The 25,954-nt window shown below is 43.6% G+C and overlaps 2 protein-coding genes across 2 annotated transcripts in view; both read right to left on the bottom strand.

The window, feature by feature from the left end:
• Window positions 1-7,725: 7,725 nt before the first annotated feature.
• On the bottom strand, window positions 7,726-9,666 carry LOC118969973 (melanoma-associated antigen 10-like). Its single transcript, XM_073227934.1, has 2 exons — window positions 9,347-9,666; window positions 7,726-9,203 (listed from the first exon to the last, which is right to left on the bottom strand). The coding sequence occupies exon 2, from the start codon at window positions 9,187-9,189 to the stop codon at window positions 8,098-8,100; it is 1,092 nt and encodes a 363-aa protein (XP_073084035.1). The 5' UTR covers window positions 9,190-9,203; window positions 9,347-9,666; the 3' UTR covers window positions 7,726-8,097.
• A 6,872-nt stretch (window positions 9,667-16,538) lies between these two features.
• The window catches only part of LOC108405080 (probable ATP-dependent RNA helicase DDX4), a 104,489-nt gene continuing 95,073 nt past the window's right edge, over window positions 16,539-25,954 (bottom strand). The window contains 5 exon segments of the mRNA XM_073227369.1: window positions 16,539-17,206; window positions 17,901-17,961; window positions 17,963-18,009; window positions 18,163-18,433; window positions 19,198-19,297. Of these exon segments, the coding sequence (XP_073083470.1) occupies window positions 17,162-17,206; window positions 17,901-17,961; window positions 17,963-18,009; window positions 18,163-18,433; window positions 19,198-19,297 (524 nt within the window). The 3' untranslated portion in view covers window positions 16,539-17,161.

Below are 25,954 nucleotides of genomic sequence, written 5' to 3'. Positions count from 1 at the left end.
TTTTCTTTTTCAAGCTCTATGCTTGTTTTCCCTGTATTTTATTGCACTGGATAATACCTCCAGCGCAATGCTGAATAGAAGTCTTACCTTAAAATCTTACACCATTTTTCATGTACTATTAGCACCTCGCGGCAGTATACTTCCATTTCTCTCCTTAAGCTTTGCTGCTGTTTCTGTTGCACATTTTCCGCCTATATATGTTTTAAGCCCCACACTCACTATGTTGTCATTAGTTTTTTATTTAAACAAGTATCTTTTTTTTTCCCTCTTCACTTCTAACTTTATCTGGCAAAGTAGCAGTGCGCGAACTGTTCAATAACTAAGGCGCAGCTCACGCAGCATGTGACCTTCACAGACATCATCATCAGCAAATAAGAGACTGAAAAAGACAGCATTGAGCTACAAGTCTCATATATATATATTAATAAAAAGGATTAGCTGTTAGCTGCTAGTTAGGCCCAACCACAACAGCTGAGGGTTTTAAGGAACATCATCTGCCATCTTCTTAAGTTTTAATATTTGCAAATGCCTAACTTTAAGGTAACAAAGCAGCTGGTCATATCCACACATGCTATTCTGACACCATATAAAAGCTTTCACAAAGTAAGCTCATCTCTTTTTTTTTTAGTAGCATCTAATGTACATTCAAATACAAAAAATCCCATGAATGGTTGTGTTATCTGATGCTCAAAGGCAATCTGATAAATTAATGTGAGATAGAATAGAATTAGGTGCCAATGAAAAGAAAAATCACTGCTCAGAGTCAAAAGTCACAAACGGAGTTTTCTATTTTGCGGAACTCCTTTTAATATTGGGTTTGGATTTATGAGTTGAGTTTTTATCAAATTTGTAAATTTTGGCCATTATTTCTTCAAATAACCCAGTCACTTCACAGTCTCCAGTTACACATATGTGAAGACCCTTGATGCTGTCCAATGGCTCACTGATACTCTATTCATTTTAAAGTATTCTTTCTGTGTTTAGTTTTGTATAGTTCCTATATGCTTAAAGTTTTGGCAGTTTTTTCTGAAATATCTAATCTGTTAATTCAATCCAGTGACTTTTCATCTCAGATATGACATTTTTCTCTAGAAGTTCTATTTGGGTCTTTTTTCTATCTCCAATTCTTTCCTCATCATGTTCCTGTTTTCCTCTACCTTCTTGTATGTATAACATGTATTTATAGCTGCTGTTTTATCATCTCTGTCTACTAATTCTATCTGTGCTATTAATGGTTCTTTTTCTGTGGATTGATTTTTTCTCCTCATTATGGATCATATTTTCCTATTTCTTTGCATGCCTGGTAATTTTTCGTTGGATGCCAAACATTGTGTTGTAAATTGCTGTGCGTTGCATTGTTTCTGCGTTCCTGTAAATGTGTTTGTACTTTACTCTGGGACAAAGTTAAGTTACTTAGACAATGTTTTACCTGCTCAACCCTTACTTTTCAGTTTGTTGGGCAAGTCCAGTACAGTCTTCATTCCAGAGCTAACTGAGGACAACTATTGGTAGATTGATTACAATCTACTATTGTTTTTATGCCATTGTAAATGGTATTTAAAAATTTTATTTTCTAATTGTTCATGGCTGATATATAGAAAAACAGGAATCATGCTAAATTTATTCTGATAATTTATAGATTCTTTTGGATTTTCTATATACACACACTGTTTGAAAATGATTATTTTATTTCTTTTCCAATTGTACTCCTTTTTTCCTTCTTTTTATTGGCTAGGACCTTTAGTACAATGTGACTAATAGTTGAGATAGTTGTCTCAACTATGTTGTCATTAGCTTTTTATTTAAAAAATTATCTTTTTTTAGATAACTGGCTCACTCTTGGTCTTAGAGGGAAAAGTACTAAGATTATATTAAGTATGATATTTACTGTAGATATGTTTCTAGCTATTCTTCAGATTAAGAAGGTTCCATTCCTGGTTTTTAAGGTTTTATTTTATTAATGGGACACCTTTTCTCCAACTATTGAGTGTTATGTGATTTTTCCTCCTTTATTTTGCTAATGTGACGAATTACATTTTTAAAAACTTTAAGCATTTCTGAAATAGACCCAACTTATCATGATCTTTTTAAAAAATATTCTTTATTCAGTTTGCTAATCTTTTACTTAGGATTTTTACATCACATTTATGAGTAAAAATCATCTGTAATTCTTTTTCTTCTTATTTTTATCAGGTTTTGATGTGGAGATTATGTTGGCCTAATAACATGGGTTGAAGTATTCATTCTTTCTTTGCAGGAAGAGGTTGTGTAATACTTCCTCTCTAAATATTTGATGACTTCACCAAAAACATCTTTTGACCTGAAGCTTTATCTTAGGATTTCTGGGAAAATATCATGGCTACGTCTTCCAAATCACTAATTTAATCTTTAGCAATCCTTTTTTTCCCTCAATTTTCTTTTATTTTGAGTTTTAAGTTTTAACAACAAAGATCAGATTGATACATTTTAATAGCAGAGAGTTCTTCTTTAATTGTTTTAATGTCCTGTTGACTTTCTTTGAAGTTATTAAATGAATCCGTTTTAAATCTTTTAAAAAAATTCTTTCTCTTGGGAGGAAGTTGTTCAATTTGTGCATCTTGCATCTTTCTTTCACTACCGTGGTTTTCTTCAAATGTCTGGTGATTCCTAGTTGCCTGTTCATATTCACCAAAGAGGGTCTTGGTTCACCATTAGATGATACGGGTTTCTTTAGCAGTCACGGATGGACAGTACATCATCTCAATAAATTTCTTCACTGAATGGAGGGTTGAGTAATGTTCCCTAAGTATAAGTGGGTGCATGTGGTGCAAGTCTTCCCTCCAGAGTGCTTTGGTGTGGAACTGCCAGGCAAGCCAGGGATTGTTACTGCCAAAATAAGGGAGTGTTCATCCTTTAAAGAACATTCAGTTTAACTCCGTCACACATATGTGGGGTAAACTGAGTTAAATAAATTGCTCAGGGTCACACGGCTAGCTAGAGACAGCACCAAGAGTAAATCTGAGACCTTTTGTACCTTACAATATAACATTTTCACCATAAAATGATGATGATTATAAATGCTGTTTTTTCAGGTTACCAGAATGGTTTAAAGTCCAAATTCAATTCCGGGTCTTTCAAATCTTCTAATCATGTGACCCCAACCTATCTTTTATCTTCTTGTCTGAAATGTTTATTTATCCAGCAAACTGGATTATGTGTTACTCGCAAACGTGCCTCTCTGTATACTTTTCCCTTATTTTGTGAATATCTTTCCTCTTTCTTTGTTGACCTTTCCCAATCATCAGCAATGCTTCCCATGCTCATGTTCCTATACCTTTTCACGTGCTCATCATGGCCCATATTTCAGGGTGCTTGTCAAGACTTGTGACTGGCAACATAAATTAGAGAGTTTTATTTTATGATCATCCCTTTGGGTTGACAACAGGCCTCAGTAATCTTGTGCCAGGAGGTGTGAAGGATTCATATTCCCGTATCATTATGTGATGGAAGGAGGGACACATTGTCATTTTTAGAGCTAAAGTCAATATTTTCTCATAAAAGACAGGAAACTGGGAGAGAGAAGTTACTAGAACAGCCTGGCTACTAGAGAGCAGAAATGGACCTGGGAAGTTCTCCCTGGAGATATGAAGAATTCTCTGGTGAAACCTGTCTAAATGTGAGCAGATATTAGCTGGGTACGTCTCAGAGAAGACCTGAGCAGACCATCAAAGAGAATACACACACTTATTTGAGCCCAATAATAATGACCAGTTCGTTCCTGAAGGGAGATTTGTGATCAGTTCTGTCCAGCAATGCAAGTATGCCCATGATGACATGGGAGCTGCATGTGCCCACAGGGAGAGAAATGCTGTGGAGAGGTCTCATTTTCCGAACTTGTAAGTTACATTGGGTGCTACTCACTGGGAAGTTGGAAGAACGGGGCATGTGCACATAATTTTGAGAGACCAAAGAGCATCGGAGGGGCTTTGACAGACTGGGGGAAATTTAGTCTTTATTCTGTTGGTGTTACTTTCTTTTAAATCAGATCTCTTCCTACTCTGCCTGGCTATCCAGGGATGAATTTTTAGAATTCTAGGCAGAGGTTCAGCCAAAGGGTGGTCCGTCTCCGAGTATGTACATCATGCCTTTCATCCTCAATGAGTTGTTCTTATTGTATAATTTTCCCTTCTAGGATACAAGCACACAGGGACCCACACAGATGCATCCATCAGGGAGCACGTTGCATTGGTCTCAGTGTTCCTTTCCTGGCCTCTCTTTTCTAGTTTTAAATCCCCGGCTTGGCACACAACTTGGTTCAGGGAGGTCTTATTGACTGAGTGCATGTCGAAGGTTTACTTTTGTGAGTCATAGTGCTGGGGATATGGTTGCACTGGGGCAAGGTGCTTTCTAAACATTTTCTAAAAGCTTTTAATTGTAAGTAAAATAGTAGATATTGTAAGAATCTTATGCAAGTAAATGAAATTTCCAATGGCTGACAGGCAGGGGCGGCTCGTCTGGGGCCCCTTCCCCTCCTCCCTCAGGGTCCTCACCCCCAACGTGGGCACGGCCTGGGATCCTGTGAATGTTGATGGGGGCCTGTCCCCTCAGACCAAGGCCCTCCCTGCCCTGAGACACTCCTGGGTGACGTCTGCGGCCGTCTCAACAGGTCACTAGGCCCAGGAGTACCCAGGGCGGTGGAAGGCAGGGCCTGAGGTGGGCTCCGGGGATGCCCGCGGCCCTTCCTCCTGGCCTCCCGTTGACCCCCGGCGGGTCTGTGCCCCCGCCCCCAGCCCACCTGGGTTCCCTCCTCAGACCAAGACCCCCCCCTGCCCTGACACACCCCTGCGGGACGTCTGCGGCCGTCTCAACAGGTCACCAAACCAGACGTGCACTGAGCAGACGGCTGCACCCGCGGTGGGTTCCCAGGACACCCTCAGCCCTCCCTCCTGGTCTCCCGTTGACCCCTGGTGGGTCTGTGCCCCCACCCTTGGCCCACCTGGGTTCCCTCCTCAGACCAATGCCCTGCCTGCCTTGACACACCCCCGGGTGACGTCTGCGGCTGTCTCAACGGGCCACCAACCCGGGGGTTCCCTGGGCAGACGACTGCGCCCATGGTGGCTTCTGGGGGTGCCCTCGGCCCTCCCTCCTGGCCTCCCGTTGACCCCCGGTGGGTCTATGCCCCCGTCCTCGGCCCACATGGGTTCCCTCCTCAGACCAAGGCCTTCACGCTCACGATTCAAAATGGCGGGCGGAGACATGGGCATGGCATGTGGGTGGCAGTGCCCAGCATGAGGACCCTCCCAGGGCCTCTCTGAGCGATGACATGGGCCCCCTGAATTCTTGGGCGGGGGCCCTCAGGCCTCCCCCGCGGTTCTACCTGGAATACTTGCGGGTGACCTGAATCCGGCGTCCAACACTGAGGCCGTCCCGTCCCTCAGGCCTCAAGGGGGGAAGACTAATGACGTCACATCCGGATGCTGGGTCAGACCGCCCCCTGGAGGCTGCCAGGAGGAGCGCACAAGGATTCCGGGCGTTCCTCGCTCCTCCCCCTGGGCCTCCCTTAAGCCCCCCCTTCTCCCACCTGCTGCGGCTCACGAGGCCCAGGGCTCTGCCTCCCCAGGTCCCTAGTGGACGTGGTATGGTGCTGGGGTGTGGAGAGGTGGGGCAGTGGGGGGAAGAAAGGGAGATGTGGGGGATTGAATGTTGGGTGCATGGCGGGAGGTGGCACAGGGTCCAGAACATACACACTGGTGCTGAGTCCTCACCATACCCAGGAAGTGCCTGAGGCACACAGGATCAGTAGCTGTGTCTACAGACCAGTGGGTGTGGGCCAGGCGTTAGGCATGGGGCACACCCCGTGTAACATCGCACCAGCACTACAACCTGTCCCTGTGCCCAGTTGACAGATCAGCAAAGGGAGGCATAGAAAGTTCACGGGAAGGCTGGGCTGCAGAGCAGCAGGACTCTGATTCCAGCCAGCTGCCTCCCGGTAACTCAGGAGCCGAAGGGGGCAGGACACTGAAGGAGTCCTTGCAGCCAGCTTCCTGTGCAGGGGCTCCTGTGTTGAAGGCACCTACCCCTGCAGAGCATGTCTCGTCTAAGGGTCCAATGGCCACGACTGCAGCCCCAGGCGTGCGGGAACCAGTGGGCCCTGTGTTCCATGGCCTCATGGCCCGAGAATTAATGCATGGCCCCTGGGGTGCCTCTTGTAGTGAGGGCTGTGACAACACTTCTGCTCAAACTGGAGAGGCAAGGAGTCGTCACCTGGCTCCCACTAAGTACAAGCGGACTGCCAGTGCAGTGTCCCTGCGAGGCCAGGCGAGAGTCTATACGGATGTGCACGAGCACGTGATGTCCATGCTATTCACCATTGCAGAGTAGATGCCCTGCACACGCAGCTGTGCCCGTTTGTTAGGACACACACACGAACCTTCTGTGGCAGTCCTTGAAGTCCAGGCTCACAACTAAGATTCAAATCATTGTCTGCATCTCAGCAGGGGGGGACACTCCCTTCCCTCCATGGCCCCTATTGCACTTCCCAGGGCAGTAACCTCCAATAGCTCAGCAGGCCCTGCTTTCCACGCAAGGTCACACTCTTAACCTGACAGTCACTGCTGTGGGCACACACACTTGTGCCCCAGCTGAACACACGGTCCCCGGCACAGATGGGCTCTTTACCGAGGGGTGGTGCTTTCTCGTCTTCTTGGGACCCCAGCCTCTAACACCTGCTCCTCGGGAAAGGATTTCTTCCCATGACACCTTGGGGAAGCTGCAGCTCAACTGGCCACTGAACATGCACTCACCGCAAATTGCAGCTCTGCCCACCTTCCTCCCAGAGGATATTTCACTCACTTTGTGGGGCCGGGTCGCCTCCCCAGCTGGAGCAACATCCTACAGGCTCCCACAACGGAAGTCAGACTCCCACTTCTTCCCTCTTGGGCAGCTTCTCTTCCTTCAAATCACCGATTTTGATTCATCTCATCCCCATGGACCTCTACCCTTGCTTACCATGGGTCAAAGGGAACTCAGGGCCACCGATAACAGTGTCGTTTCCAGGGACTCAGTACTCGCCCTCCAAGGCCAGGGAGAAGACGGCGCAGCACTGACTTCTGGGCATCACTTCAAGGGGCGGGACCCTTATGCCTCTGCAAATGCTTGCAGATGATGGTTATGCGACACCTAGGGTGGCGGACGCTGTCTTCAATGGCACTGGGGCGAGAGCCCAGGGCACCCCCCTTGCTGCCCCCGAGGAGACCTCACCAGCTTTTCCTGAGACCTGAAAGGGACTAATCAGAGCAACGTTGCATTTCAGCCTTGCCTCTCACCCCTAAGCTATCCATCTGCCGGTCTGGCTCTGCCCCCACCCAGCCTCACTGCACTGGATCCCACAGGAAGAATGGCAGCACCCGAAGCTGCAGAAGGCCCAGCTCAGGGCATGGGGGCTGCACGCCCTCCCCTGTAGCCGTGCCTGCTCACCCCTTCCTTTACTAAAGGTTCCTCCCACCTTCCTCACAGGACACCAGCTCTTAAGACTATCACTCTTAGGTGGGTGCGTGGAGGGGGGTGGGTGTCCTGCTTACCCAGTGGCCCACTGCTAACACAGGGCCTTCCAGTGAGCAGAGGCTCGGGGAGTTTGGGAGAGTAAATGAGCCAGGGAGCAGGAATGTCATTTATTACTATTTAATTTCTTCTACATATTTGAACAAGCTAAGAAAATCTAGATACATATCTTTTCTCATACAACTATTAACTAATAATTATGAGAGAATACAAAAATTAACCATTTAAATTAATTTCTCTATTTCATTGCTAAATTTGTTGCCATTCCCAAGGAAATTCTTATTCTAATGTCATGGGAAGTTACAAGCTACAAAGAGTATGATAGGTTTTCCATCTTGTTTCACAAAATAGCAAAGCTATTTCTAATCAACCAGATAAACAGCAATAAATATGTGAGCAATGTCAATCTACAATTCAATTCTGATGGTAAGAAATGTTCTAAAACAAGTAACATCTGAAAATGCCAAAAACAAAAGATAAATTGCCCTGGCCTGGCCCTCCACCGCTTCGTTCACTGACTGGCCTTTGACAACAGAGAGGGGACAGGGTGCATTGACGTCACTCAGAGCAGAAGCCAGGGGACGTTCCACTAGAACTTGCACTGGCCTTGGCGGCAGAATCGTCTGTGGCGACAATGCTACCCTGGCCTGGCCTTTCCTGATTTCCCACATCCTCCTTATACCAGGTAAGACAGGCATTAGCGGTGCTATCTTTGACCTTGGCCCAAAAGTCCAGGACTTCCACCGCTTTGGTCTCCACGTGTGCCCTGGGGCCCCAGAGCAGGTGGAAGCGAGCGGGATCGCTGTCGGGCACCTGCTGGTACTCTAGGTACTGCTCCTGTACCCAGACCTGGGCGATGAGCTCCCTGGGGTCCCCGAAGATGACGTGCTCCCTCCCGGGAAATATCCCTAAGACACCCAGCGTTTCCCACACCTTTTTCTCAGGGACTGAGCCACCCTCCAGGAAGATAATGCTCAGGAGCAACAGCAGGAGGCTGCTCATGGGCAGGGTTTCGTCATTGCGCAGCTTCCCGCTGTAGGTAATGTCCAGGGCTATGACCAGGATGTAGGAGTGGTCGCTGGGATCCATTTCCTCCATGTTAATGCCAAAGGCCAGCTGCAAGCAGTCGGAGACGCAGCTGAAGAACAGAGAGAAGTAGTCCTCGTGATCCTGGCCCAGCACCTCCAGCATCTCCGCCCTCGTGGTGGCCGGCTCCACGGCAAGGTACTTGAGGAGCAGGAAGGCCACCAGGTGAGCTACCTTGTCGATAATCACGATTCTGGGAAAGGATCTGCCTTCTGGAGGGAACTGTGAAGTGCCCAGACCCGCCTCCACTGCTCTGCGGGAGCCACCATCGGATTGTGTGGGTGGCACGGAGGCAGAGGCAGTGGGGGAGGGGCAGGCACGCTCAGGGCCCTGGAGCGGACCCGGGCTTGGTGAGACCATAGAAACCTCTTCCTCGCCGCTTGAGATAACAGGACAGCAAGAGGGGGAGGAGGGGGAGGAGGCGGAGCACATGGAGGAGGAGGAGGAAGCAACCTCCTCTGTCGCCCCAGGGTCCTGTGCACCCACGAGGCCCTGGGTCTCCGTGAGGGTCGGAAGGCCTTCCTCGGGCAGGTAGCGCCGTCGCTTCGGGGGAGGACCAGCCATGACTTGTTGAGCAGCTGGAGGGAAGGAGAAACAGCAGGAGGTGGGAGCTGCGGGCCCTGGCGCCCGGGGGGACAGGGGGCGTCGGAGGCCTGGGCGACGGGGACCCGCTGTGTGGGGTAGCAGAGCCCTGGGAACACGGCGAGGTCGGGAGCCCCACCTTGACTCCTGGCTTGGCCTGGGCCTCTGCGGGTCTGCGACCTCAGGACACGTGCCTCACACCGAGGCCTTCCTCACCGGCCGCTTCCTGGATTCCCTGAAAGAGGGCCTGAGGGGCACCTCGCTGCCAGAACTGCCATCCCAGCTCGGGGCTCCCAGTGCCGACGGGAGGGGCGGTCCCTTGCCCAAGGGCGGCCCTGCTCCTTAAGCCGGTCCCAGTCCCCAGTCCCTCTGAGGCCCGGAGGAGGAAGTCAGGGCTGACAGGCAGGGGCGGCTCGTCTGGGGCCCCTTCCCCTCCTCCCTCAGGGTCCTCACCCCCAACGCGGGCAGGGCCTGGGATCCTCTGAATGTTGACCGGCGCCGTCCCCTCAGACCAGGGCCCTCCCTGCCCTGACACACCCCCGGGGGTCGTCTGCGGCCGTCTCAACGGGTCACCAACCCGGGGGTTCCCTGGGCAGACGACTGCGCCTGAGGTGGGTTCTGGGGGCGCCCTCGGCCCTCCCTCCTGGCCTCCTGTTGACTCCCGGTGTGTCTGGCCCCCGCCCCAGCCCACCTGGGTTCCCTCCTCAGACCAAGGCCTTCACGCTCATAATTCAAAATGGTGGGTGGGGACATGGGTGTGGCATGTGGGAGGCGGTGCCCAGCCTGAGGACCCTCCCAGGGCCTCTTTGAGCAATGCCATGGCCCCCCTGGATTCTTGGGCGGGGGCCCTCAGGCCTCCCCCGGGTTCTACCTGGGCCCTTGCGGGTGACCTGAATCCGGCGTCTGACACCGAGGCCGTCCAGTCCCTCAGGCCTCCCGGGCAGAAGGCTAATGACGTCACATCCGGATGCTGGGTCAGACCGCCCCCTGGAGGCTGCCAGGAGGAGCGCACAAGGATTCCGGGCGTTCCTCGCTCCGCCCCCTGGGCCTCCCTTAAACCCCGCCTTCTCCCACCTGCCGCGGCTCACGAGGCCCAGGGCTCTGCCTCCCCAGGTCCTTAGTGGACGTGGTGTGGTGGTGGGATGGGGGGAGGTGGGGCAGTGGGGGGAAGAAGGGGGGATGTGGGGGGTCAGATGTTGGGTGCGTGGGGGGATTTGGGGTGGTGGGTGTTGGGATGGGGGGGAGTGGGAATTTGGGGGAGCTGTGGGGTGAGGTGAAGGACGTCAGGGCAAGCTGCATAGATTCTTAGCATCCCGAAGCTCCCAAACCGCATTTACATGAAGGTGTGTGGGAGCGGGGTGTTGGGAAGTCGGTGGATGGGGAAGCTCGGGCCCAGTGTGGGTGCGTGGTGGTGGGAGATGTGGGGTGGAAGTAGCAGTGGAGAGGTGTGGTAGTGAGGTGGTGTGGGGGTGGGGTGGTGGTAGGTGGGGGAGGGGTGCAGTAAGGTGAGGTGTGGGAAGTTGGGGGGCAGGAGGTTGGGTGGTGTGAAGCGGGAGCGGGTTCTGGGGAATGGGAAGTTCGATGGGTGGAGGTCGGGGGGGGGAAGGGGCGTTGGAGAGGGTGTTGGGGGGTAGGAAGTTCCGTGGGTTGGGGAAGGCGGGTTGGGAGTTGGTTGAAAGGGGCGCTGCAGAGGGCTAGTAGTGAGGTGGGCTGGGTTGCGTCGGTGCCCAGCCTGACAACTCTGTATCCGGAGGTCCGAGCTATCATTTCAGCTCCCTGCTCTCCGGGCTTACACAGTGCAGTAGTAGGAAAGGTTGAGAGAGGGGAGCCCAGGGACTGTCTGGGCTTCCCTTGCACAGGCGTACAGATCCGCTAGTCTTGTCTTGGGCCTCCTCCTCATAAAATAATTACCGAGGGCCAAGTAAGAATGAAATGATCGGTGAGAAAAAAAGTGTACTTCAGGGAAGAGAGTACTGGACTGGGGCTCAGGATACGCGGGCCATTAACTGTGGTGTTTCCATGGGCAGGGAACTTAATCTTTCAGCAACTTCATACCCTCCGCTGAGATTTTGTGTGTAGCTTGAGCAGTGTAATGTGTGCAAAATGCCTTGAAAATTGGGATGCGTTACTCAGATTTAAGGTGTTAATTTCCAGCCTCAGTTACAGAGAAGCAGAGTAGAATAACAGCCATTGAACTTAGCATCAGGCGACGCTGGCTGTAGTCCAAGTTCTGCCATTATTTACAGTGGGAACTTGGGCAAGTCCCTTAACTACTGGGCCTCAGTGCACCAAGCTGCAAACTGAGAGGTTTGGACTAGGTGAACAGGGAAAGTGACTCATCTCAGAAGTAGCAACAAAAAACATCTCATTTCAAGTTTTATGTATGTGTATACAAGCCATGCATTATTTATATAGTAATACATATGTAAATGTCATCATACTTGCATATTATACATACCTGTATACTTGTACAGGTTTAGTGCAGTACATATGTGTGCATATGTAAGCACACACACACACATACACATATATGACGTAACTAGACTAACAGAACTTGATTTCTATGGGCCATTCAGGGGGCATGAAAGTTTACTTTATGTGAGTTAATCGTAACAGTCAATATATAGAATTTGAGAACTCTGTTGTGGTCATTTTTTTTATAACAAAGTGTGGTGTATGTATAACTAGTCCTTTCAAGTTAACTCTACTCTACTTTTCTCCTGTAGCATTATTTTCTTACTGAGAAGAATGCAAATCCTTCAGAGCAGAGGACACTGTCCCAGTCATCTAAACATGATGGAGTGTCTTAGAAGGAAAAAAGTTCTTATTGCTGTCGTGTTTAATTCCAAATATAAAATAAAGTTGATAGTTCTGTTTTTCTGCATCAAAGCAGATTGTGAATTCTTATTATTAAAAATATTTCCTACAGAATTTAAAAATCCACATGAAAAGCACTGGTGGCCTTTCAGGTCCCAGGCAGTTGTGCGATTTTATACAACTTGGGTTATGTCATCAACATACACTTCTGTTCATGTTAAATAAGGCACAAGTTTCATGTTATGCACCTTTTGGTAAAGCGGGAGAACGTATTTCACCACACACTGCTTATTTTGAAGAAAAGATGTGAAAATATTTTGTAGTACAGTTCTTTTATTTTATACTTTATAACATTTTTTCCACTGTAAAATGAGACACTCATAATGGAAAATTTGGTAAATAAGATTATGTAGGAGAAGAAAAAAAGTGAACTATTATTCCACCAGCCAGAGCTGAACACTATTGTTATCTTTTGTTTCCTTTACTTTTTAAAGAAAACAATTGTATTCTGTGGCACACATACATTGGTTTTTTTTAAAGAAGTTATATCTTTTTTTGTGAATTGCTTTCCTTTTTGAAATGTGTAGGGCTCAAGTTTAGCTTGTTGTTCATTCTTTCAACACACACTGATTGAACACCTGCTATGGGCTATGTGCTTTCTATGTGCTGGGGACACAGTCATGAGCAAGGTAGACTTGGCCTTTCCTTCATGGAACTCCCAGTACAGCTGAAGAGAAGCCAGATAAAGAAGTAACGATGCGGCTATGATAGGAGGAGTGCCCAGTTCTGTGGGAGCACATAGCAGGAGCCCTGGCCCGGACTTCAGGAAAAGACAGGAAAGAAAAGGTAAGAAGGGTCAGCAGGCTTCTGTTATGTAATCACCGCATGGTGGGAGGAATGTTTCGGGCGTGAAGGCCCAAGCACATGTGGTAGCAGGCCCGGTTATATACTGTCTGGGGCCTATTGCAAAATGAAAATGCAAAGCTCCATCTTCCAAAATTATTAAGAATTTCAAGAAAACTAATCAGCAGAACATTAAACCAAGTAGAGAACCCTTCTAAGAGCTGGGCCCTGTGTGACTGCACAGGTTGTACACATGAAACCACCCTACAGATGATAGTTATATATGGCAAACCAAGTAATCATACATGGATCCCCTGACCTTCACCCATGACAGTGCCAAAAAAGTGATAGGCAAGTTAATGGAATTCAGTGTCAAACGTGACAACTAAAAATCTATCAAAGGCCTTTGCAAATAGGCAGTATATGAAGGGAAATGTAGATGGCCAGGGCCTACAAGATGGCAGAGTGGTTAGGGTAAGGGCTTCTAGTTGCACTATTTGCTTTCCCCTTCATTGTCCTCAGGGTCAGACCCCAATTTTTAAGGTGAATATTTCTGAAATTTCAAAAATGGACACCCCCAATGTTACACAAACTGTTCCAGAAAGTAGGGTAGAAAAACCTGCCCATCACTTTTATGAAGCTGGTATGCTGTAGGTACCACAACCAGAAGACAGTGCAAGAAAAGAATATTAGCGCTTAATTTAACTTAAGGAAATAAATATAAAACCTTACGTGTGTGTGTGTGTGTACTGAATCCAAGAATGTATTAAGTAGGCTTTGTTTCAGGAGTGCAAGGATGTTTATTTTATTTATTTATTTATTTATTTATTTATTTATTTATTTATTTATTTATTTATTTATTTAATGTTGGAATGCATACAAATATAATTCCATTAATGGGCTGAAGGAGAAAAACTACATGATTTTCTGAAAAGGTGTAGAAGAAAACAGTTGATAAGTATCAACAACCATTTACGATTTAAAGAAATCTTAGCAAACTAGGAGTAGAAGGGAACTCCCCCCAACCTTACAAAAGGAAACAAAAATGAACATATTTATTGGAGAAAATTTAGAAGGTAAAAAAAAAAGCACTGATGTCACTATTTAACACAATACTAGAGGATCTACCCAAAGACATCATTTAAGAGAAATTAATTACTTGCAAAGATTGAAAGAGGCAACTTCTGTCATTTGCATATAATATTAACATTTACATAGAAAATTCAATAAAATTAACAAATAATTGGGACCAATAATAGAGTTAAGAGTGCTAGGTTCAGGCCCTAGAGTCCGTATCTGACCTGAAATGCCCCCAAGCCCATTGTATGTCAGCCTGGGTAAGGATGGCCACTCTCCTGGTTGCCTAGAAGTGAGGGGTTTCCCTGGATGCAGGACTTGCCATGCTAAACCTGAGACAGTGACCCCGGCTCTGGCTCTGATTTCTTTTTTCCTTATGGCCCCTGGAAATTTACTTTCAAACTAGGCTTGTTTGTTTGGGTATTATAAATGTTTTTACATTTTTTCTTAAGGTATTATCGATATACACTCTTACGAAGGTTTCACATGAAAAAACGATGTGGTTACTACATTCACCCATATTCACCCGTCCCGCCCTGGGGGAAGGCTCCCCACCCCGCCGCCCCAGCCCTCACCAGCTGTCCTTTCCCGGCCGCCAGGAGAGGAAGGACCACCGCGCCGGAGCCGCCGCCGCGAGTCCGGACGCAGGCGGAAGCCGCTCCCCAGCACCCGCAGCTTCGCTGGGGCCCCAGCCGCGCGCAGCTGCCTGTCTGCCGAGACGCGGTTGTCTCCCAGCAGATCAAAAGGGAGAGACGCCCTTCCGCGCCGCCAGCGCCTCGGGGCGAAATGGGAGTCCATCGTGGACCACCTCTCACAAATGGGTACTAGGTACGCAGCTGGGCGTGGGGCGTGATGGGGGCATCTAAAGCCAACAGAGGGCATAAGCAGCTTCTGCCCGCCACAGCGTCCTGCACGCTGGCAAGAGGCTGAGGTTTTAATGGGGCAATTAAATCAACAAACTCATGACTACTCTACTCTAACCAAGACCGTAGGGACACATGGAGTAGGCGGGTCATCTACCCTGTGTGAAATGAGGACCACTTCTCACCTCCATTCGCTTCTACGTCACTAGACCCAAACCCTCACATGTCTAGCTGATGCTTGACAGTCCACATTTTGACCTTCATGCGTTGGCTTAGGCCAGACCCATTAAAATGCCAGCCAAGGATCCAAGGGAAGAAAAGCTAAGCTTTATTATATACTGAATCTCAACCTATACATGCCTTCTCCTGACAACAGTTCTTGATGAACACCTGAGAGAGGAAAAGGCACCAGACAGGGGCTGTGGGGAGGGTACAGAAATGGGACAGATCGCTGAATTTTACTAAAGCGAGCATTCAATATACAAACAACCTGAAAGCAGACTCTTGAAGGCTTAAGATTTCTGAGGCTAAGCAGCAGGAAAACAAATGCTTAATGTAAAAAATGATTAAAAAGCAGAAATTTCACTATTTAGCAACATTGGGGAAAAAAGGAAAATAAGATAGCTCTCGGAAATAAAGAATTGCTGGGAAAAAAATCAAACAACAAAAGACAGTAAAAATCCCTCCAGAACATAACAAGCAAAAAGATGAAAAACATGAGACATGATATATGGAATTCTGCAGTTCTAGCATCGATTAGAAGTTCCATAAAGAACAGAGAAAACTTGGAAAAAATTATCAAAGAAATAATATATAACACCTCCAGGACCAGAAAAGGATGATGTGCAAAACACACCAAGTACTAGCCTGAACTAAAAGGCCCACTCAGTCGTTCAGAACACCAATATCTTTTGAATTGTCTGTCTGGTCTTTAAGCATTCACCTATTGCTCTCCTACAAACACACATATAAAGAACTACACATTGATAATCCATGGCAGTGACAGTAGTAGTATTCCTCATCTGCTATTCACTTTTCATATGAGCAACTAAATTCTTTTGTGATCAAATCTGTTCATCTCCTTCATGATTTATGATCTTTGAGTTTAAAGTCAGCTTAACATCAGACTTTAAAGGCTTAATATTTAATTGTTTTATAGTTTTAATTTTTATAATTCACACAGAATTTTGAATATAGCATGGGGTAGGTTATCTAACTAATCCCAACAACATCTTTTCATATGTGATGTTTCATTTACGAAGCAAATTCCTATAACAAGATACATGTTGGGGACAAGATGCTTTGGATTTTTTTTAAGTGAACACTGACATATATATAACACTGATCATTTTGTCTCCCCAATATTTACACCTCACTTGTTTTATGTCTTACTGTTTTGGTTCATTCATTTAATGACTTAAGAACTTCTTAGATTCTAGTAGATATGTTGTTGAAGATATGTAATGGTAAATGAAAAAAAGATTCTCCATTAATCTTAAAATATGAAATAATGATTGCAAGAGTGAGCAGCATTGTTTCTTATTGATGAGTCTGAGTTTAAAGAATGGTTTTCATTATTTAATATATGTATTAATGTACATTATACCATAATATTTATGTTTAGACATTTTTGCTCACTTCATCGGTTTCCCAATGCAACAAAATTTAAAATATAGAACTATGATAGGTAACAAAGAAGAATTAAAAGTGCTACTGGAAAACTTAAGGGGAAGAGTGTTTCATCCTTTATTTTCAAGGAAAGTCTACATTTTATGAAAACAAGCATTTGTTATATCATTGAGTACAGAGCTCACATAGCAAACATTTCACCATTTTTATCACATATTGGATGATCTAGAATCAATTGTCTTAACAGGCTTATGTCTTTCACTGCTTCATGACAATCGCGTTACCATATTTTAGTGAAACACTCTATCTAGCTTTAAGGTTTCCTTTTGAGTAAAAATGAGACCTAATAATTTTTAACCAAAAATGTATATGTGCTATTGCTTGTAATAGGATCTGTAAACACTATATTAAGACTTAGCATTTAGACATGAAACATGTCTAAAACCTCTGAAGAATACTCTAGAAATAAGCAAGACATCTATAATGCTTTAATCTTTCCAGGTAACACCATTTATATCAGTAACTGCAATGCTGTAACTTTCAGCATTTCACATAACTAGTCAGGATATATATTTCTTCAAGGGTGGGAGTAAGAACAGAAGGACAAGAGATACAAGTGCCAGGTTTCACAGTTCTGTTAAAAGCTCAAAAATCAAAACTATTGTCTTCTCTGCATCAAAACTGTGCCACAAACTTGAAGGCTGTTTCAGCTTTAATCCCATGACTCACCACCTACTGTTTGTGTTGAAAGTGCTCTTGCCCTGGTAATTCTTAAAAAAAAGGAAGAAGGAAACATTTAGTTTTATGACATCTCTAAAATTACAATGCCCAGAGAGCAGGGACTCAAGCTTTCTACCATGTCTTCCCCAAACACATATACGTATATATAAAACGTTCTTCTCACTACATTCAGTCCATCTGCAAAAAGGCCCATAGAACCTTGGAGGTCTGAACTGTGCACAAAATATTTCAGGAAAAAACTTTTTTAATCCAATAGTTTTGACAAGTAAAAGAACTTAAAAGCTCTACACTTCAGTGATTAAGCATAAATATTCAATGACTAATATGCCCATTATCTCTGTATAAAAGTGGTGATGCCTATAAACTGACACATCAGAAAAGATGTGTAATTCATTATCTCAAGTCTTTTATCTTGATTAATAATGTAGTCAGAATTCCAAAACTAAAGAATTCTTATGGAAAATTTATAAGATCCGAAATCAGAATTTGAAATGCCAGCATACCTAGGAAAAGAGGATATTTGAGCATAAACTTCAAAGTCAATTCCTCACCTTTAAGACCAAAAATATATATGTACTCAGAATTTGAGAAATACTACAGTAATCTTCTAGGTATGAAAATAATGACTTAAATTATTGAATGTTTAGTTACTTCACATTATTAAGTACGACATTCACAGAGAGAAACTGTAAGCCAAGTTCTGAATTCTTCCCCTCAACTAACCTTTCTAGTATCAACTGATGCAAACACATTTCCTCTTGTACTACCACTGGGGCCCGGAACGTGTACTGCAGGCAATTTCTTCCAACCATGCAGGAACATCCTGTTGAGCCTTAAAAAAGAGAATTTACTTCATATACTATAACATGTTAATAAAATCTCAAGGATGGAACAGTTTACTCTTCCTGAATATATGTATATATATAATGTCTACTTTTAATGATAAAGAACACCATCACTTCAGTTTTAAAAATTTGGAACTTACATCTGACAATACTTTCACCAGAGGCTGTGCCAAATGGTGATCTGATTCAGGATCAAAAAAGGAAATAGCTCTGCCAGTATTTCCACAACGACCAGTACGTCCAATTCGATGGACATACTCCTCAATGGTAGAAGGAAGATCAAAATTGATAACATGTTGAACATTTTCAATATCCAGCCCTCTGCCCACTACTGAGGTAGCAACAAGAACTGGGCACATTCCACAGCGAAAATCCCCTAGACTCTGCTCTCTCTCTCGCTGCTTCCGGTCACTGGAAAGAAAAGAGACCATGCATATGGGCAGCAATTGAAAAAATTATTACAGAGAACCAGTAAAGTTCACATTAATTTCTTTTTAATAATAGTAAGAATAGCAGCATTTAATATTAATGTCTATCTCTTATATGCCAGGTGTTATACTAATTCCTTTCAAGCCATCATTTTATTTAATTCTCAGAATAATATGGAGGGTGGAACAATTATCTCCATACAGGTAATGCAGAGAGCCAAAATGCAAACTAATATATGACAAACATCAAAGCTTACCTATTAATAATCTCTTTTCTAGTCTTAACAAAAAAATACATGCTTCATGATGAGAATGCTTCACAAATAGGTTTTTTTAAGTACTAATCTCAAACTTCAACCTGTTCACTGATTATCTTAGATCCATTAGTAAAGTGTCAATAAAGTTGTGTTAATATGACATTTTTAAGCGTGCCAATACAAAACTGTCAGGAAACAGAAAGATAAGAGTGAGCAAAGGACAAATTTAGATGTAAGGACAAGAGGGTGTTAAGTGAGATCCGTTGAGAAGGTATCACTCCTCATAAAGAGTCTAAGAACTTGCCCCCATCCATTCCCACCATTTAGTCCTTACAGAAACTTAAAATGAAGATGAAGGGCAAGTTTAGATCTTGAAACTTCTGAACCCTAATCCTAGGATTATGTCATATTAGTTATATACACTGATGCTTTTGAACAAATGACAAATAGAAGTCACCTCCCTACTAGGAAATCATATCAATCTACTTACCCATGAATACTTGTTGTTGGTATTTTCTCTTGACAAAGAAAACTGGCAATAAAATCTGCTCTTTTCTTAGTTTCAACAAAAACCATGGTTCTTTCATCACCTAGAAGACAATGAAACAATGATTAACACTCAAATTACAAAATCAGCAAATGGATAAAAAGGTGGGAGGTGGCGCTCAGTAGGAAACAAGCTCATCTACCACTGTACTCCCAGCACTCTGACGCAGCCTGGTAGCTAATAGGAACTCAACTATCTCCTGAATGAATGAAAGATAAAAAGACAAGGGACTGTCTTCCTACTTTAGGGACGAAAAAAGTCACCTTGCCCCTTATCTTCCCCAGCCAACATCAGAAAGAAGAGACTTAAGTAAGGATAAGTGATATCAACCTGCCAGCTCCTAGTGATTCCAAATTCTTCTCAGGCCCTTTATTTCCCTCTCTATAGACAAATGCCTTCGTTTACTTCCCAAGATAAGCCAATCTTTCACCTGCTTTTATTGCCCAAGGTAGCCATAATACTGACATTCAAACAGGGCTGATGATAAATCCTACAATATTCCGTGTTCCAACATTATCCCCAAAGTATCCCCTTTATCCCCAAAGTAGCTCATATATCAAGAAAATGAATAACTGGTCTTAACACATCAAAGAACATTTACTTGTGAGCTTACTATTTGATAGAAATTCAAGCATAAGTCAGAGATTTTTCTACACAAGAAATTTCCCTATAAAATGTTAGAGAGAGCTACTACAAAGCCATAGTAATCAAGACAATGTGGTACAGGCACAAGAACAGACCCACAGACCAATGGAACAGACTAGAGAGCCCAGACAGAAACCCAAGCATATATGGTCAATTAATATACAATAAAAGACCCATGGATATACAATGGGGAAATGTATGGGAGAATATATTTGTAAATGACATATCCAACAAGGGGTTAACATCCAAAATATATAAAGAACTCACATGCCTCAACACCCAAAAAGCAAATACCCTATGAAAAAATGTTCAGAGGGTATAAACAGACACTTCTCCAAAGAAGAAATTCAGATGGCCAACAGGCATATGAAAAGATGCTCCACATTGCTAATTATCAGGGAAACGCAAATTAAATTAAAACCACAATGAGATGTCACCTCACAACAGTTAGGATGGCCAACATAGAAAAGACTAGGAACAACAAATGCTGGCAAGGATAGAGAAAGAGGAACCCTCCTACACTGCTGGTGGGAATGTAAGCTAGTTCAATGATTGCGGAAAGCAATATGGAGGTTCCTCAAAAAAAGAAAAAACAGAAATACCATTTGACCCAGGAATTCCACTCCTAGGACTTCACCCTAAGAATGCAGGAGCCCAGTTTCAAAAAGACATATGCACCCCTATGTTCATCGTAGCACTACTGACAATAGCCAAGACATGGAAGCAACCTAAGTGTCCATCAGTAGATGAATGGATAAAGAAGTGGTGGTACATATACACAATGGAATATTATTCAGCCAAAAGAAAGAAGCAAATCCTACCATTTGCAACCACATGGATGGAGCTGGAGGGTATTATGCTCAGTGCAATAAGCCAGGTGCAGAAAGTCAAGTACCAAATGATTTCCCTCATTTGTGGAGTATAACAGCGAAGCAAAACTGAAGGAACAAAATAGCAGCAGACTCACAGACTCCCAAGAAGGGATGAGTGCTTACCAAAGGGGAGGGGGGGGGGAGGGCGGGTGGGGAGGGAGGGAGAAGGGGATTGTGGGGTATTATGATTGGTGCACATGGTGTATGGTATGGGGGGTCAAGGGGAAGACAGTGTAGCTCAGAGATGACAAATAGGGACTCTGGCATCTTACTACACTGATGGACAGTGACCGCAATGGGGTATGGGACACGATAATATGGGTGAATATAATAACCACATTGTTTTTCTTGAGAAACCTTCATAAGAGTGTATATCAATGATACCTTAATCAATCAATCAATCAATCAATCAATCAATCAATCAATAAAATGTTAGGAGAGGGAAGAGTGTAATTTACGTAAGGTAGACTGTATTACTGTCCATAAGCCCTCTCCCCCAACTCTCTATCAGCTGACTTCATCTATTTAACAAATGTTTAGTCAGTCACTATTCTAGCTGTTAGAAATTATAGCAATAAAACAAAGCCCCTGCTCTGATCCTGGGGAGACAAACAGGTATTATGCATTAAGTGTAAAAAGGGGGAAAAACAGCACGATAAAGGTCCCCAAGAAGGTTATTTAAATACAGCTTCTCTAATTAGATGACATCGGAGACACGAATAAAACAAGAGTGAACTATTCATTTATCTGAGGAAAGGGCAGAGGGAGGAACAAACATCAAGGCTCTGAGTCAGGAGTGTGTCTGATGTGCTCAAAAAACCCCAAAAGAGAACAAAACAAGAAAGAGGCTTTCATGTGGCCTCTACATTCCTGGCAGGACAAAGAATGTAGATCCTTGTACGTTGTACAGCAAGTAAAAAGGCCATGAGGCAGAAGTGTGCCCGTTAAGTGTGAAGAATAGTTATGAGCAAAGTCTGGCTGGAGTAGGGTGAGCATGGGAGGCCAGTGGGAAAGGAAGAGAGAGGCGTAATGGAAGCCATACCGGGTAGGGCTCTGAAGGCCACTGAAGGAACTTCATTACTCTGAGAAGCCCACTGGGTTTGTTTTTTTTTTTTTGAAAATGTTAACCTTTAATTTCAATTCAAAGCAAGTGAAAACAGATAAATTTATGATGTGTTCCTGATTCTCTCCTTTAGGTTTGAAAAGGAATAAAGACTGTACTTCCTAAATTAGTATAGAAAGGGGGAGAATTTCTCCCCTTGATTATTACTCAATTTGGGTTTGTGCTTTTGGAAAAGGAAAGTGATAGTTTTGGAGTCATTAGTCTTTGTCTCTTATGCCAAATAGCTAGATATGTTGATGTTTTGGACTGGTTGTTTAAAACAATAAATAGTTAAGCACACACAGTCTCAGATAAAAATCTATGGTTGTAAGAATGTTGAACTAACATGAAAATTATGAGTTGAAAAAATGCTGGGTTGAGAAAAACATTAAGTGACAAGATTTTGTATATATTCATACATTCTATTTCTCTTCAGTTTACATAGTGTCATAAAAATGATGAAGTGCTTAAATGTAGTCTTGACAGAGCCCCAGCATGTCACCTTTGCATAAATCACATGAGCCTATCAGATACTGCATGATGATATTTTAGGGCTAACCTAATGTTATTTGTGAACCAGTGTCAGGAGTGATTTCTAGGAGTCATTTTACTGCCATAGAAAATGATTCAGTCAGTGTGGCTGCTTTGAAAGCCAGTTTAGTGAGTGTCATAAATGGCAGATAGTTCTATTCCTGTCCCCTGTTCCTTTCCCAGAAGCAGGGTGTGGTCTCTTTATGAGGTCTCCTTTTGGGTGGTATGATTGGTGGGACATCAGGAGACTTGTGATTCTGTTGGGGTTCCATCCGCAAGATCAAATCATTATCATCTCTTGGTAGCATCAGCTCTCCCACTTACAATTGCTCTAGACTAGTTATCTGTAAGCTCCTTTTTCAGAAACGTGGATTTTATGATATTCTTAATCGTTCTCTTTGCATTTAGTTTAAAAATGTTTGTAGTTAATTAGAGGTGGGGATGAGCAAACCAGAATTTCTGGAATGCATGGCCCATTCTCCACACCACACAAGAGCTGTGTGTCGAAATTTGTGTATGCCAGGAGGCTTCATTTGCTAATGACAGAGACTGGCGCGACCCCTAGTGGCTTGTGTTGGGTAAATGCGTGTAGACTGGGCCTTGTGTCTTGCCCGGCCAGTACGGAGGAAGGTCCCTTGCCGAAGGCGTGGCCAGCCTTAGGCTGCTTCTGTGCTATGGCTGGCCCCGGAGGGGTAATGGACAGGGGGGCTGTTTACTTCCATTAGGGGTCTCAGAGCTGTTGCCCAGGGGGTTAGTGCGCCTGGTTTTCCCTGTAATTTTCAGCTGCTGGACTGTGACCTGTGTTGTTTCTGTCCGGCTGTTGTGTCCCTGTCCCTTTAAGACTTTCAAAAAGCACTCACTTTTCTTTGTCACAGGGGCATCAGCTTTGGAAAGAGGTCTTGCTGCCCTGTTTCCCCAGTTTCCAGCCCTCCACGCATGCACTGTGTCTGCGCTCTGGTGCGATGGCTAGGGCTGGGTATTTAGCAGTCCTGGGCTCCCTCTCCCTCCCTGCTCCGACTCCTCTCCTCCCACTGGGAGCTGGGGTGAGGGGCCTCAGGTCCCGCCAGGCTGCGGCTTGTATCTTACCCCTTTCACCAGGCGCTGGGTTCTCGCATGTGTGGATGTAGTCTGGCCTTTGTCCTGTGTCTTCTGGTCTCTCTTTCAGGATTAGTTGTATTTCTTGTATTTTCAAAAATATATATGTTTTTGGGAGGAGATTCCCACTGTCCTACTCACGCCGCCATGTTGGCTCCCAGCCCACTGGGTTTTGAGCAAAGAAATGAAAAAGATCTGATCTTTTTTTTTTTTTAATAACTGAGCAGCTAATGGATTCTGAGTATATTTTGATGGTAGAACTAAGATGATTTTGCAAAGAGATCAGATGTGCAGTTAGAAAGAAATCAAGGATAACTTCATGGTTTTGTGTCTGAGCTACTGGAGAATTGGAACTAATATTAACTGAGATAGGACTGCAAGAAAGAAAGGCTTAGAGGTGATACTTAATTAAGTCTCAGATATCTATTAGGAAACCAGTGAGAGAAATCAAAAGGGCCTCTGATTCCTGCAGTAATGAGTTAAATTTTTGAGACATAGTCATTTATTAATGATTTTCTTTATCAAAAAGTATCTCTCAACCTTTTGGAGGTCATCCAACAAGATTCCCAATGCCAAAATGGATCTGACAGAATCAGATACATAACCCTATGAGCAGCTTGAGCCCTGATCCATCTTGGTTCCCACTGTGAATCCAAGTGGCAATAAAAATTTAATTCTGCTGACTCCACTTTTTTTCTTTTCTACTGATTTTGTATTTGTTCTAGTTTAGACAATAATCTGTACCCCACTGGTCGCAGCAATAATTGAAAAGAAGTTTTATGATTTGGAGATCTCTGTAAATGGATTAATGAATTATAGTTACCCATAAGAAATGATAGAGAATCCACTTTGTTAGTCCTTGTCTGTTAATCCACGGTGAGCTAAATCAATTAAGAATCTAAAAGGAATTCCAGCTTTGGTAGCTGGATTGTATTTGTTTATATTTCGGTGCTCAGTCTTGACCTGTGGCTGAAATGGTAGAACTGAAGCTATAAGCTCTTTATGTGTCTGTAATTCAGAGAGCTTTATCACAATGTATAATCATGACGTTAATAGCCAGGGGAAAGTATTAACACAGTAAGTTATAAAGTCTCTTAAAGCCCCTTAAAATAAAGTCTCTTAAATTAAATATCTCAAATTAATTCTGATTGGTTTACAGAAATAATAATTTAAATTTTATTTAAAGAGGTAAACAATCCTAAAATTCCCAGAAAATAAATTGGATTCCTAATACTTTAACTGTACTAAACTTTAAAAAAATTTCTTTCTACAGTAAGTAAACCAGAAACATTTAATATTTCAAGTTCACATAACAAAAATCTTTGGTAAACACAAGACTAATTCAATAACTTTCGTTTTATAAAACACCCATGTCTTTTCTTGATGTAACAGTGCTAAGTATAATACATTTATTTTACTCAGGTATGTTTTTCTTAATGTATAGAGGTTAGCCACACAAACTAATGTTCTCCATAATGTTTAAGAATTTGAAAACATAAATCTGTGTTCAACTAAATTGATTCATTATTCAACAGTATTTGTATTTTGCAGAATGTCATCTTGATAATTTCCAAGGTCCTTAGGTACCTTAAAACAGTACACGATATTGAATATGTTACTGGATATAGGATAAAATTCTCAAATATTAATCATTAAACTTAAGAGTATGTCCTTTTGCTTATTTTTCACAAGCAATATCTTTAAGTCATGTAAAAAATGCTCATTTTCCATGTTAACACTTTAGACTTTTACATATCAACAAAGTGTGAAAAGATCTATGTGCTATTGACCATAGTACAAAAAGCTTATGAGCTCTGGTAGTCAGCTACATTGCTCACATATGATCTCTCTCAGTTGCCCATCCCTACCTCCAGCTTTCACTATGAAATAGAAGTTACTATGGTTAAAAGTTACAATTAACATGTGATTAACATAAGAGACTACATTAGTAGTAAGTGATATTGACAGAGAAATGTAAACTGTATATGCTTTGGTTTTTCAAGGAAAAAAAGAATATATTTCCCTAAAGTGATGGCTCTCAAAATTCTGGTCCGTGGCCCATTAAACTCTAAAAATTCACAATACTAAATACTTCCAAACTCATTGTATGAGGCCAGGATTAATACCAAAACCAGACAAAGACACCACAAAAAGAAAAAATTACAGACCAATATCCCTGATGAACATAGATGCAAAAATACTCAACAAACTATTAGCAAACCGAATTCAAAAATACATCAGAAAGATCATCCACCATGACCAACGAGGATTTATTCCAGGGATGCAAGGATGGCACAATATTCGAAAATCCATCAACATCATAAATCACATCAACAAAAAGAAAGACAAAAATCACATGATCATCTCCATAGATGCTGAAAAAGCATTCGACAAAATTCAACATCCACTCATGATAAAAACTCTCAACAAAATGGGTATAGAGGGCAAGTACCTC

Source organism: Manis javanica, chromosome X (genome assembly GCF_040802235.1).
Source record: "Manis javanica isolate MJ-LG chromosome X, MJ_LKY, whole genome shotgun sequence".
Classification (NCBI taxonomy): Eukaryota; Metazoa; Chordata; class Mammalia; order Pholidota; family Manidae; genus Manis; species Manis javanica.
This window is presented reverse-complemented; position numbering and strand designations above follow the sequence as displayed.

Bases quoted from the DNA above. Each gene is read 5' to 3' on its own strand.
- LOC118969973 (XM_073227934.1), bottom strand. From the start codon at position 9,189: ATGGCTGGTCCTCCCCCGAAGCGACGGCGCTACCTGCCCGAGGAAGGC.